The sequence below is a fragment of the Meriones unguiculatus genome, chromosome 8 (genome assembly GCF_030254825.1).
Source record: "Meriones unguiculatus strain TT.TT164.6M chromosome 8, Bangor_MerUng_6.1, whole genome shotgun sequence".
NCBI classification, from domain to species: domain Eukaryota; kingdom Metazoa; phylum Chordata; class Mammalia; order Rodentia; family Muridae; genus Meriones; species Meriones unguiculatus.
The window spans coordinates 77,228,501-77,243,377 of NC_083356.1; the positions used below are offsets into that span (position 1 = coordinate 77,228,501).

The 14,877-nt window shown below is 44.7% G+C and overlaps 2 protein-coding genes across 7 annotated transcripts in view; one reads left to right on the forward strand and one right to left on the reverse strand.

Annotated features, from left to right (window-relative positions):
- Fbxw2 (F-box and WD repeat domain containing 2) overlaps positions 1-4,259 on the reverse strand; it is a 24,029-nt gene extending 19,770 nt beyond the window's left edge. The window contains exons 1-2 of one of the 6 annotated variants that reach the window (XM_021660937.2): positions 4,172-4,259; positions 3,962-4,070 (exon numbers count right to left, since the gene is read on the reverse strand). Coding sequence is in view for 1 of the 6 variants with exons in the window: in XM_060390004.1 (XP_060245987.1) it covers positions 3,687-3,773 (87 nt within the window). In the remaining 5 variants the exon portion in view is untranslated. Of the gene's footprint in view, positions 1-3,686; positions 3,910-3,961; positions 4,071-4,171 lie in introns of those variants that run through there. The other 5 variants (XM_021660938.2, XM_021660939.2, XM_060390003.1 and 2 more) reach the window with 5 other exon arrangements.
- On the forward strand, positions 4,064-14,111 carry B3galt9 (beta-1,3-galactosyltransferase 9). The gene is made up of 4 exons (XM_060390524.1): positions 4,064-4,312; positions 8,368-8,521; positions 10,388-10,512; positions 11,580-14,111. The coding sequence occupies exons 1-4, from the start codon at positions 4,064-4,066 to the stop codon at positions 12,681-12,683; spliced, it is 1,632 nt and encodes a 543-aa protein (XP_060246507.1). The 3' UTR covers positions 12,684-14,111.
- Positions 14,112-14,877: the final 766 nt, after the last annotated feature.

The following is a 14,877-nucleotide window of genomic DNA, read 5'->3' on the forward strand; positions in this document are numbered from 1 at the left end:
TATCTACAAAGTGAGTCCAGGACAGCCAAGGCTACACAGAAAAACCCTGATTGAAAAATGAGGAAAAACAACAACAAAAACATGTCCTTTTTACTTTGCAAAGGAAGAAAGTAAAGTTCCAAGAAGCCAGCACATAGTGAATTGCATGGGGTCACAAAGCTAGGAAACAGCGGGACAGAATAGAGGCCTGTGCTCCCGAGATCAGCACAGCGGCTGGCACGCCTACAATCTCAGCACCCACTGAAGTCGGGAGGACTGAAGGTCAAGGCCAGCTTTGGCTATGTATCAAGCCTAGATTGTAAGAACCATTGAAAGATGGGGAGGAGCAGCAGGAAGAAAAAGCACTCCGTTTCTCCCTTCTAAGAATCTAACTTGGTAATAAGATCTGCAGACACTGTGTCTACCTGGTTATACCTTTTACCTTTTGGGAAAGTAACAAATCTTCCAGGGTTAAAAGGGACAAAAAAAATTTAAAGTACCTATATTAGTATCAATAGGTGTCAATTTATTCTTTATAATTAAGAGTAAAAGCTGGGGATGGTGGCACACACCTTTTATCACAGAGTTTGGGAGGCAAGGGCAGGTGGATGGATCTCTATGAGTCTGAGGTCTACAGAGAGTTCCAGGACAGCCAGAGCTATATAGAAAAACTGCCTCAGAAAAATAAATAAATGAATGAATGAATGAATAAATAAATAAATAAATTTAGACTAATGGAAAGAGAAGAAACACCAATTTAAAAAAAAAAAAAGATTTGTTCTGTGTTGATGGATGCTGATATTGGCTACCAGTTTCATGGGAAATTAAGTTTGATTTTTATTATGTCTAGACAGTCCCATGAATTTTTTGAGGGGAATTTTCCCCCCTCTCATTACTTACAGTCTTGTCATTTAATTAAAAAAAAAAAAAAAGTTCAACCTGGAAGAAAATAAATTTCTTTCCTGACATGATACCTAGATTAGATCTATAAAAAAAGTCAGATCCCATCTTCCAACATTGTTCACGTAAAGTGAGTAAAATCCATGTTCCTAGTATCCAGTTTGCCAAGAACATTTCAGACAAAAAAAAAAAAAAAAAAATCAGTATATTAATAAAAGCAACCAAATGTTTCAATCACATCATCTTTACCTAACAGCCTGGGTCTCTGAAGATAATATTCAAAGTGAAGGGTTTGGGGCTAAAAGACATATTAATATGAACTATTGTCTGAACCTTAGCACAGTCCCTCTGTAACACATCCAGAAATCCTATTTTTAAGAATAATTATTCACCAGACAATAAGGTAGGCACCTGAGTTACTAGACACTGTTTTCTTCACTTTCTTTTTTACTGAGATGGGGCATCATTATTTAGCTCGAGTTGGCTTCAGACTTGGGATCCTCCTGCCCCTGCCTCCTGAGTACCAGAATGACAGGTGTGTGACGCAGAGCCTTTCTAAAATCATTTAACTATGCAGAGCATACTACTAAAACCCACTAATTTTCACTTTTCGAAAAAAATCAACTAATTTTGGAGGAAACTTCCTTAAAGCCACAGGTCTAGACTGAACTTGCTCACAGAGCATCTAGGAGTAACGTCGTGTGCCGGCAGCACACCAAGGAAAGCCTCCGGAAATGGGATTTCAGTTCAACAGGGATGCTTTAAATCAGAGCATTCCTTCCAACAATGGAATAGCCAGCTTCAGAATGGTGTTTCCCATTAGTGTGAAGAGACAAGACAGCTGGATACAGAGGCAAGCTGGGATACATAAAAGAGCTAGACCAGTTAAGTTGTTTTTAACCTGATACAGCCACTTCCTATGTGATCATGGAAATGCTCAACTAATATCTAACCTTCTGTTTGTAAAACAGAAGCTTCCCCAACTCAGCAGTGTGAGATTCAGAAATGAAGCAGAGACATGTATATGACTTGAAGCTCTAACTGCTTCCTAGGTTCTCTCTATACATAACCCCTTTCTGTCTTGCCCCTATCATCTTTCTCGATGCAAACATTTAACTTGTTCTCCAGCCCTTAGCAGAAACTATCACAAAGCTTTGATGAAATGTGTAGTATGTTAAAAATATTCCTAAACTGGGAGATAGGAGTAAGAGTTTGGTTTCTGCTGCTAAGCAATTATCACATTTATGTTGGTCCTAATGACTAAAGCAGTGCCTGCAAATATCACATCTGATCTTAGCATGGTTTATAGAAAATATAAGTACTACTGCCCTTACTAACAAAGAATAGGGTCACAGGGCCCAAGAGGTGGGGTGGCTCTTCCCAAGTTACACAAGGAGCAGCAGCTAAATCTTGCCCAGTCTCCAGCTTCGTAAACTAAAAATTTGTACTATTGCATCTTTTTACAGGCAAGGCATTATGGGTGCAAAGTCTGAATGTCTTCCCTTCTTCTACTCCGTATATAATCTGTGCAGGTGGAATCAAAACTTCAGGCCTGTGAGATGGCTCAGTGGGTAAAAGTGCTTTCTGCAAAGTCTGATGACCTGAGTTGGATACCCAAAACCCATGTAAAGTTGGAAGGAGAGAACTGACTGACAGACAGACACACACACACACACACACACACACCCCCCCGCCAACATCCCCCATATACATACAAACTAAAAATAATTTTTAAAAGAATAAAAGGTAAACATTTGTTGTTGCTGGGAAGGTTATCTCCTTGCCTCCCCTTTTCTACAAAGTACAACCAGTTAAAAAGCACAGAGGCAGGCCTGGCATGGTGATGCATGTCTTTAATCCTAGCACTTGGAGGCAGAGGCAGGCAGAGCTCTGGGAGGCCAGTGGAGTCTACAGAGTTTGTTTCCACACAGCCAGAAAAAAAGAAGCAGAGGCTTTGAAGTGTGTGCATGTACGTGTGTGTGTTCGAGTACACACAGAGGCTTATGTGTATATAAATATTTTGTGAATATTCAGGAAACTGATTAAATGGGTTGCTTCCAGAGAGAAGTAGAGAGAAAAGGGATGAGGTCCCTTTTAACAAAACACCTGTTTGTATACAAAACCATGTGGATAGAGTGTTTTAAGTTTTTCCCCCTCTTTTTGCTTGTGGGATTTTGAAAATTATTTTTATTTCCCTTTTTATTTGTTTTATGAGACAGGCTTTTGCAACGCAGGCCAGACTGGTCTCCAATTCACAATTGTCCTGCCTCAGCTGCCTGAGTGCTGGGACTACCAGAGCCCACAACAACCCTTGGTCTAAAAGCCATTAGTTTCGGGACTAATTTTCTAACGCTCTGAAAGAATACAAATGTTTATAAAACACAGCTCTGAAGTTTCTTTTTTCTTTTCTTTTCTTTTTTTTTTTTTTGACAGGGTTTCTTTGTGAAGCCCTGGACTCGCTCTGTAGACCAGCCTGGCCTCAAACTCACAATCATCGGCCTGCTTCTTCCTCACTGAGTGCTGGGATTAAAGGCATGTGCCACCACGGCCTGCGGGTGGTGAATTTTAACTTGATGGGTAACTGTGGGCAAATCATTTCATGTATTTCAAGCCAAATTTCCTCACTTGTAAACTGTAGTCTGGTACTGTTTTACCTACAAGAGTTTGTGAGGATTAAACAGGATAAAGCGTTCTACACACTATCTGGCACACTATAAGCCTGCAATAAATGGCAGTTACTGTTACAATGTAGTAGTAATACTGTCACTTCTCCCCCTTTAAAAGCATCATCCCAAATGCACATCTGTTTTCAAGGCATATCCACAAGCACGGTGCCTACCTACACACTCTACAACGTTCTGTATTGTATATACAACCTGTCCACATTTTATCATCTTTCAATAAACTGAGAGCCCTGGGGCATCACTGTTAACTCATTTCGCAGCTAGAGAAACCGAGGCGACAGAAAGCAGGAATTTCTTAGATCTAATTTTCTTGTCTCTAAAATTAACTCGAGTCTCTCAGTCTATTCGTGACTCCCTTAGTCCCCTGCTCCTGGAGCCGTGTTCCGCGCGGCACTGACCTGAGCGAGCGCCCCGGGGCCCGGGACCTCGCGCCGGGCTCACACCGACTAGGCGCGCTCGGGCCGCCAGAGCGTCGCAGCGGCCGGGTCCGCTCCGCAGCCATGGCGCCTGCAGGGAGAGGGAGAAGACAGGCCAAGGCGGCGGGTCAGCAACGCCGCCGTCGCCGGGGATCCCTGCCCAGCCCGGCCCGACAAATAGTGAATACAGACCTGGACCTGCGGCCGCTGCTCTGGGTCCGCAGCCTCACAGGGGAGCGGCTTCCGGTGCTGCCTGCGTCATCTCCGCGCGTCCCTCCGGCGCCCAGCGTAGGGCGGAAGCGGCTGTACTTCCGACCCCCGCCCGTCCGGAAAGTGGGAAAGAATGGCCAGGAGCTGAGAAAAGGGGCTTAATAGTGCGGTACCATCTGTCTAGTTTATACTTAGTGATCCTGGACTAAAGCTTTGTTTCAAGACGTCTATCCAGATTTGCACAGTGTTTATATTCCTCATCTACCCTTGTTTTTCACCAACTTAGGGGCAATTTTTCTCAGGAGGCTAAGACTCCAACTTGGGATGTGTCTAAATTCAAACAACCCATTGACACTTGATACATCCCAAACATGGTTCTGGCACAGATGAACACATCCCTAACTGCATACTTCCTCACATCTAGTGGTGTGAGAAAGACACCACTAAGTAAGGTGTCTAAATAAGAAAGGTGTGTGGCAAGAAGCGAGGGCTGTGGAAAACAAAACGTGGTTGGGTAGGGGCAGCCAAGTGAGGTAGGCTTGAATCACAGCACATGCAGCGTTGTGTACAAAACGTGGTTACTCAACCACGGAGATGCCTCTTCTTTGCAACACGTAAGTTACTTATCAGTTGGCTTGGATCCTTTTGTTCTCCCCAGAGAGAAATCATGGTAAGCAAGGAGAAGCTCTTCGGATGCTGCTGTCAGAAACCTTTTGTATTGTTTTCGAGACAGGGTTTCTCTGTGTAGACCCGGCTGGCCCGAAACTTGTTCTGTAGACTAAGTTAGCCTTGAACTCAAAGACCCACCTGCCTCTGCTCCTCCTGAGTGCTGGGACTAAAGGCTATCACCACCATTGCTTGTTTTTGAAAGTTTTTGTTTCACTTGGTGTTTGACAGCAGCAACCAGTGCAACAGACAGACAGGGGCAAAAGCTAGGAGGAATGAGAGGAGGAATTGTTAACAGTTTTTATACAGGCCTCTAGTATCTGGACCCTTAGTTCTACAAGGGTTACACATCTTGTTTTAAAGACTTGACAGCTAAGCCAGGGATAGTGGCCGATGTGCATAATCCCAGTACTTGGGGGCAGAGCAGGGGAATCAAGACTTGAAGGTCTACTTGCAGGGGTGGGGTGGGGGTGGAGAGTGGACAGGACCTGCAGTTTCTCCCTTCTCAGTTGTTACGAACTTTTATCCTTTAGCCCTCTCTTGCCACCTATTTCTTCCGTCCTTCCTCCTTTCCTGACCACTCTGAAACTTCTCTGCTCACCACTTTATAGGCTTTCAATGCTGACTAATTATCTCTTGCTGCCACTGCAAGAATTTCCTTGCCTCCACCATCACCCCATCTTTGTTATCTCTTTGTGTTACCAGCTCAATCCATGATTGCAAAGTTGCCAAGATCACTAGGGCGAAGGGCCTTTTCCTGGGCTTAATGTTGTAACTCAGGGGTGGACGGCATAGGATACTATCTCCCAGCCACCTCCCTGAGTGAGTGAGCTGCTTGATATGGCCAGGGAAGGGTTTATATCAATTACAGTTAGGAAAATTTGTGTTTGGGTCAATCACAGCCTCTCTTTTTTGGACCAACCACTGCAGTCAGAGAAGCCGCTAGGCCACCAACAGTGCTCCTCCTCCGGTGTAGGTAGAAATAATTACAGGGTCATCTAATATTTGCAATAGCTAGATGTCTGGTACAAACTGCCTCATACAGCCCTGAGTGGGTCGTACCTTCAGGAGCTGGGGCAATCAGCTGCAACTCGCATTTTTCTCAAGGCGTCCTTGGAGGGTTCAAGACAGCTGGCTCTGGCATAAAGGTAGTATAGACTGGCTATTTGGCTAATAGTTCCTTTGCTCAGTACAGTGAGAGCACAAGGCAGAACCCAAAAGTTGTTAATTAGGGAGCCAAATTGTCACATCCCCCAGCTTCTTATTTCTAGGAAGTGAACACCTGCAAGATGGGCTTACAATCGGGATTTAAAGTACTTACCATTGACACTAATACTGATCATAATTAATCTGACAGCGCTTTATAAAAAAAAAAATAAACTGTAGGGGCTGGAAAGATAGCTCAGCTAAGTTAAGAGCACTGGCTGTTCTTCCAGAGGAGCCCCTAGTTCAATTCCCTACACCCACCAGGCGGTTCACAAGTGTCCGTAACTTCAGTCCCAGAGGATCTGACACCCTCTGTTTTCAACACTAGGAATGCAAGCAAAACACCTATGCACATAATAAAGATTCTCTCTTTGTGTGTGCGTGTATGTGTACTGTGTGTACGTGTGTGTACGTGTGTGTGTGTGTGTGTGTGTGTGTGTGTTTATATACCATATCACGTGTGGAGGACAGAGGACACCTTACAAGAGTTGATTTTTTTTCCCCCTTTTACTTGCTGAGCCAGGAGTTAAGCATTGTTAAAACACTGAGTGGGCCCTGCCCCACGCCTGGGTAGCACAGTAGAGCTGTCCCTAGTGGCAGGGTGCTGAGATCTGGCCCCGCCCTTCATCTGCCAAGCAGTAGCATGGGACAGGGAGAAGTACCCTGTTTGGCTAATAACTGCCATACTGGACAGAATAATCCAATACTATACAGACACAGCCTACAGTCTGGATGATAAAATCCAGGAAGAGATGAACGCCTATCTCTCACAGGGGAGGTTGGAAAGAAAACCATGCACTAATATCTATTTGCTGAACTGGTGTCAATCTCGGCAGTGCAGATATCTGATAAAACAAACTGCAAATTCCATATGGCTCTTTCCAGAGGTAATATTTTTCTACCCTTTCAAAGAAAAAGAAACTAATGTAAGTGGTGGTGGCGCACACCTTTAACCTCAGAGGCAGACAGTCTCTGAGTTTGAGGCCAGCCTGGTTTCCAGAGTGAGTTCTAGGGCAGCCAGGGCTACACGGAGAAACCCTGTCTCGAAACCTGCCCCGTCAGTCCCAACCCCCCCAAAAAAAGAAAAAAAAAAAAAAACACACACAGAATAAAATAGAAAATAAACTGTAAATTTGAAGTCCAGAAAAGATCTGGGAACAGAATTTGTAACCAGAAAACAAACAAATAAAGAAATGAATAAGTAAATAGATAAAAGAAAGTTGCAGGGGCTGGAGAGATGGCTAAGCAGGTAAGAGCACTTACAGTTCTTCCAGAGGACAAGGGTTCAAATCCCAGCACTCACATGGCAGCTCACAACTGTTTGTAATTCCAAGATCTGACACCCTCACATAGACAGACAGTCAAAACACCAATGTACATAAGCTAAAAATAAGTAATTAAAAAGAAAATTGCAAAAACAGAATTATGGTTTATTAAATATAAGACACATTTAATTGTTAGATTCAGTACATGTACAAACTTCTTTTAATTTGGATTTTCAAGTTCGACTTCCCCACTTGGTAAAAATTTCCAAAATTGGAAAAGGAGCATGTCATTGCCAAGTAGGGTAGGTGCTCTGCCTACTGGGAGGTTTGGGCCACCACCAGTCTGGGCCTGTTGCCAGTCAATCCTATGGTTGTGCCCAGGAGGGGCAGGGAGGTGTGCGGTGGCCTGGAGCTGTAGAGGATCCTGACCCTGACCACTGCCCAGTGACACGGTCACCCTCACTCTTGTAATTCACCGAGTTTGAGATGAGTCTTGGGGATAGCCCACTCTTTATGGTGCTTCAGAAATCTTGCATCAGGGCTGGAGAGGTGGCTCAGTGGTTAAGAGAACTGGCTGCTCTACCAGAGGTCCTGAGTTCAACTCCCAGCACCCACGTAGTGGCTCACAACCGCCTATGATAACATCTGGTGTCCTCTCCTGGTGTGCACGCAGACAGACATGCATACACACAGAGTGGATGTGTGTATTTTATAAATAAATCTTTACAAAGAAAGAAACTTTGAACCAGGTCACTTGTTTAGATGCAATAAGTACATGTATAGCTATTTGTGCTATACATGTATTGTGTGTCACACAGCAGGTGGCAGTGCCACTTGAATAAAGGTGCGATAGAGAGATGAAAGATGGTGAAACAGAGCGGCGAGTCTGGCAGAGTCTGGGAGAACTAGGGAGGCAGCAGCGACGACAGGGATGGGAGTGCTGCAAAAGCCAGCAAAGGAGGATGTAGCCGGCCACCTGGAGCTCTCGCAGGTACCGCCCCTGAACCCGCTGCCTAACCTCACGATCACCCTGGCTTTCAGCAGCAACGAGTTATCCTAGATGAAGACTGGCTCATTCGCTGGACTAAGCCTCATTGGTCTGGGCTGCCCTTGGAGGCCACGGTGACGTCCACGGCCGGTGCTGTTGCTGGAGGCCGCGTTGATGTCAGCGGATTGTGCAGCTGTCTGAGGCCATGTTGGTGTCTGTGATCCATGCTGCCACAGGAGACCGGATTGAGGTCCGTGTTTGGGCTGGTTCCAGAGGTCTGTGGTCTGTACTGCACTGGCAACCATGTGGAAAGGAACTCCTTGAGCCATGCTACTGCCGGCTGCTATGGGCGAGGAAGCTTCTTTTGCCGTGGTGTTGATGACTGCAGACTCATAACTGAGAATAAAAACATTGAAGGCTTCTGTGACAGACAACCCCATCCCACCCCCACCCCCCAAAAGGAAAAGAAACAGTCCAGGCAGGAAGCTGTTGAAGGGGGTTCTTAAAAATTGTGGAAAGGGGGCTGGAGAGATGGCTCAGAGGTTAGGGGCACCGGCTGCTCTTCCAGAGGTCCCGAGTTCAATTCAGCAACCACATGGTGCGCCAACCATCTATACTGGGATCTGACGCCCTCTTCTGGCGTGCATGTGTACATACAGATAGAATGTATAAATACGTTTAAAAAATTGTGATAAAGATGCTTGAAGTGTAGTTCTTTACAGTCGATGGCTTCTGATGTGTGTGTGGGGGAAGGAATCAGTTATCTATAAGGGACTAGCCACGGGAAAAAATATTTTTTAAAAAATTCCATGATTGAACGATAATTATTGAGAGAACACACACATTAACACCTGCTTGCTGTGTGATCCTGTGCATGTGTGTTTGAGGCATGGTCTCATGTAGTCTGGCTTTGTGTGTGTGTGTGTGTGTGTGTGTGTGTGTGTGCATGTTTTGTGTGTAGCCGTAGTTTCTTTTCATTGTTCAGTGTTTTTTTGTTTTTGTTTTTGTTTTTGTTTTTACTTATTTTTCAAATTAGCATACAAAGTAGTTTCATGATGGCATTTTCAAATAAAGCTTACCAGAGGAAAGTGATTTGTATTTCTTCTCTGTTGGAGTGGTTTTGAGTTTTGAGGCAGGTTGTCACGTGACTCAAATGTGTTTTGAATTTCTCTCTCTCTCTTTTATTTTATTTTTTTAATTTTTTGTGTTTTTGGTTTTTCAAGATAAAGTTTCTCTGTGTAGCCCTGGCTGTCCTGGATCCCCCTCAGTAGACTAGACTAGCCCCAAACTCAGGGACCCACCTGCCTCTGTCTCCTGAATGCTGGGATTAAGGGTACACATCACCACCCAGCTGTATTTCTTTTTTTGTTTTTGTTTCGTTTTGTTTTGTTTGAGACAGGGTTTCTCTGTGCAGCCTGGGCTTTCTTGCACTGGCTTTATAGACCAGGCTGGCTTGGAACTCATAGAGATGTCTCCGCTTCTGCCTCTGCCTCTCTGCCTCTGCCCCTGCCCCTGCCTCCCTGTGTGCCAGGATTACAGGAAAGCACCACCACACCTGGCTCCTGTGGTATTTCTTAAAAATTGACTTAGTAAATATTCTACACAGTATAAGCCAGGAATGCAGAGTCCCTCCCAAGGAGACACACATAAGACCTGATTATATGATGTTTCTTTGGGAGAGAAAAAAATACGGGATCACTTGTATTCCTTAATGCATAGGACAGTTTTACCATGTGCATATCCTGGAAATTAGGCCTTATTGCTCACACACACACACACACACACACACACGTTTTCCTCCTTGGGAAGTGATGCTGTGTAAACATGATGCAGGTGAAGGGTTCTTTGAACTTGCACATGTATTTCACCTGGAATGCAGCATGATGAGAAGGAGCGTGTTCCAGGAGAAGTATTGGGTGGACATGTGAAAGGGTTTCCTTTTTTTTTTTTTTCTTTTGTTCTGGATTCTCACTAGCTGTAACATGATAAGCACTCACTGTCCTATCCTATGCAGGCAGCAGGTATTCTGGGACAAAAGCTCAGGGTGATTGGCAAGAAACCTTATCCTTAAAGTTGGAGGCTCAAAGTACTTGCTGCAGTCCCTGTCAGCTGGAGTTATCCGACATCCTCTTGCGCATAGCTTGGATCTGAACCAAATAAATTCCGAAGCCCTGAAATCGCTCACAGACAACATGCAGGTAAGCCCTGGGGCTCGTAACTGCAAGAGTTTTTTTTTTTTCTTCCCCTATTTAGTTGTTGCAGAGAAGGACAAGTAGGAGCCAGAATTTCCAAGTGGCTCTGAGAGAACTGTAGATGGTGACGTATCTCAGCCCCTTACCCACCGTGTGCTCCTGGGTAAATTGTTAAGCCTCAGGTGCTCAGCTTCATTTTGAAGTTACTCTGAGAGCGGTAGCCCTGGGGCCACGCGAACGAAGCTCAGAATAAAGTGCCTGGTGCAGTGGCCGGCACTCGTAAGCACTCAGGAAGAGCCACCTCCGTAAGTTGCTTCCTAATAGGAAAGTTCTAACGAACAGGATTTTGATTCCTTTAATGCTCCCTGGCTCTGTTGCAGTTCTCTAGGGCCCCCTCCGTACGGGCACTTCCATGTCTTTGAACGAGGCGGAGTGAACCTGGCACATGCAGGTCTGTGTAGATAGTAGGAATCTGCCCTTATTGGCAGATGTGTCAGATGGGCGAGGAGATCCTCTCAAGCCAGACTCTCATTCAGCACCAGATTAAATGGAAAGTTATACTAAAATGTGAATGTCTGATAAACAGCCAGGGTATGGTGGACACCCAAAGCAACGACATCATGGAAAGCAGTTCTTGACCTTTGTAATTAGAGAGGAAACCGATCCAAGTGCTTCCATTCAAGAACTATACCTATGTGTTTCCGGGTAGGTTTTAATCACAATGATGTCACCTGATACGTGGCATCAGTCTACCTGTGCCTGGCCCTTCTTTGCATCTCCAGTGTCTCACATAGTATCTAGTTTATAATTATACCTATCACCCCCCTCCAACCAAGAAAGCAAACAGCTAACATACCAGGGTCCGCTTCCTGGCAAATGCACTACTGGAGAAGAGAGAAATATAACGTTTGCGGCCCAGGAGACTACAGTATAGTGGAAGAGAGGAATGATAATAATAAACACTTAGCATAGGATGGGCTGCTTGGTACCGTAAGAAGCCCACACAGGCGTCGGTGGGTGGATGATCGGGTGGAGACGAAGCTGAAAAGGACATAACTCCTCTTCTTACTCAGGTGACTCTCTGCAGACTTCGGACTCACCAGTGGTGCTTTATTCTGTTTAACATTGTACTGTTTCACGCCTTGCTCTTTGGAGCTGACTTCGTGGAGGAATATTTTTTACATTCTTTGCCTCACATAGATATGAAAATTCTCGAAATTAAGAACAAGGCAAGAAAACTGAACATGGAACCTTTAAGAAGTCATCCCTCCAAGTATTACCTCTTGAGCCAGCCAGAGGTGTGTAACGGGAAGGCCGTCTTTCTGCTCTCTCTCATCTTCAGTAGGCCAGGGAATGGAACAAGACGGGAGCTCATCAGGAAAACCTGGGGTAGTGTGACCAGTGTCCAAGGCTACCCAGTTCTCACCCTGTTTGCTCTGGGAATGCCAGTGATGGGAACTACCCAGGAAGACATCAACGTGGAGTCTCAGAAGAATAATGATATAATTGAAGGGATCTTTCTGGACACTTCCGAAAACCAGACCCTGAAGGTCATCTCAATGACCCAGTGGGCTGTGGCCTTCTGTCCCAATGCCCTGTTCATTCTCAAAGCTGACGAGGAGATGTTTATCAACCTACCAGGCTTGGTAGATTATCTTCTCAATCTGAAAGGACACTTGGAAGGTATCTATTTAGGAAGAGTTATTCACCAGGCTACACCTAACAGAGACCCCCACAGCCAAGAATTTGTCCCTCTCAGTGCGTATCCGGAAAAATACTACCCAGACTACTGCAGCAGTGAAGCCTTCATAATGTCCCAGGACGTGGCTCGGATGGTGTATGTGGTTGTGAACGAAGCGCCGAGCGTGGTGCCAGCTGATGTATTTGTAGGTATTTGTGCTAAGTCCGCAGGCCTTGTGCCCATCCACAGTTCAAGGTTTTCCGGGAGAAGACACATCGCGTACAACAGATGCTGCTACAAGTTCATCTTCACATCCTCGGATGTTGCAGATGCGGAAACCATCCTGGCCTGGGAAGACATGAATGATGGGAAAGAGTGCTCACTGTTTGAGACCTACTACGGCCTCCTTTCCTGCAAACTGCTGACATTCCTTCACGGCTTTAAGCGCGTTCACGTGGGGACCGCAGATGACAATGCTGTGTATTTGGGTGATTAGTGTTCCCTTGCTTTGAAGTGTGTCGCTTTCAAATTGCTGTTTTCCCACTGTGGAAGGCAACTCTCTGTCCCCATGTGGCGTAGCTTCTCTGAGTCTTTACTCATACTCAGCAAAGCCATGAAGTGTTCTTAGTGCTCTGATGTACTCATTCTTGACGTCTGGTTTTTGATGTTTAAGACACTTGAATTAGCACGGTGTGATTCTTTTCAAAGAGAAATCTTTCGGAGAAGAGAAAAGATTTCATTATAACATGCTGTGATGAACATGTTATATATTTTAAATTTTTTACATTTATTTGTTGTGTGAGCGCATGCATTTGTGTATATACATACATACACACATACATGTGTGTATCACAGGGCATGCATAGAGGTCAAAAGACAAAGAGCAGGAATCAGTTCTCTCCTTCCAACATGTGGGTTTTAGGAATGGAACTCAGACCATCAGATTTGACAGCAATCACCCTTACCCCGAGTCACATCACTGACCTATACAAGTAATCTACAGGCATAGTACATTCTGACATGCTGACATTCATTCATTTAACATATATGTTTCCTTACATACTCTTTTTGGTTAAAAGTTTGTGGTAAAAAAAAATGTGTTCTTCCACAGTGGTGGTGCACACCTTTAATCCCAGCACTCCAGCCAGCCTGGTTTACTGAGCAAGTTCCAGGACAGCCATAGCTATACAGAGAAACCCAAACCCCAAACCAAAACCTAAACCAAAACCAAAACCAAAACCAAACAAACAACAACAAAAAGAAAGAAAGAAAGAAAGAAAGAAAGGAAGGAAGAAAGAAAGAAAGAAAGGAAGGAAGGAAGGAAGGAAGGAAGAAAGAAAGAAAGAAAGAAAGAAAGAAAGAAAGAAAGAAAGAAAGAAAGAAAGAAAGAAAAGAAACCCACTCTGGGAGGATTGCTGTGAGTTTGATGTCAGCCTAGTCTACAAAGTGAGTGACTCTAGGACAGCCAGGGCTACACAGAGAAACCCTGCCTCAAAAAACAAAGGGAGAAAAAATTGTTCTCCTATCAGCTTTCACACACACACACACACACACACACACACACACACACACACACACTCATTACTGTGATGTATAATAGATTTCCTGAAGTTATTCCTCTCAAACTGAATTTGTTTGGTCCCTTGAATGACAACCCTCTACCCACCTACCAGAATCTAGAAACCATTATTCACTGTGTTTGGCATTTTTACACTGCATATGTGAGTAAAAATATGGTTATTTGTCTTTTGTGCTTGGACTGTTTTCACTTACCATGAGGTTCTCCTTGTTCTGTGTTGGTGCAAATGACAGTTCTTTCTTTTCTTCCTTTCTTTCTCCCGTTTTTGGGGGGGAGGTGCTTTTTTTTTTTTTTTTTTTAAGACAGGGTTTCTCTGTGCAGTCCTGGCTGTCCTGGAACTCTGTAGATCAGGCTGGCCTTGAACTCACAGAGATCTGCCTGCCTCTGCCCCCTGAGTGCTCGGAACAAAGACATGGGCCACCAGTGATAGTTCTTTCTTAAATAGGAATAGTATTCCCTTGTGGCTTACCAGACACATTTTCTTCTTTTTAAATTTTGTGTGTGCATGTGTGTGTGTGTGTGTGTGTGTGTGTGTGTGTGTGTGTGTGTGCGTGTGATGGGTACTCTCATGTGCACCCAAACGTGTGTACACAAGCACACCGGAGAACAATCGGGGGACTCTCTCCTTCCACCCTGTGGTCATGGAGACCAGACTGAGGCCATTAGGTTTAGCAGAAGACGCCTTTGCCTGCCGAGTGACCCCCCAGCCCTGATCACATTTTATCTGCTCATCCATCGACGGACCCTAAGGGTGATTACAGATTTTGACTATTGTGAAGAATGTTACAATGACTGTGGTAGTGTAAGTATCCTGGTTTTATGTCCTCTCGGAATATATCCAGAAGGGGAGTTTCTGGACTGGTACAGGTGTGCCTAACGTTACCGTTTGAGGAACTGCCACATTGTTTTCCATGTGGCTGCACCATGTTCCAGTGGTGTGCAAGGGCTCCCTTTTTCTCCACATCCTCATTTATCTTTTGTCCTTGTGATACCAGCCTCTCCAATAGGTAGAAAGTGTTATCTCACTGTAGATCTAATTCACATTTCCCTGAGAGCTAGTCATGGTATTTCTTCCCGTACCTTGGCTATTTTGTGGCCTTAGTTTCTGTGG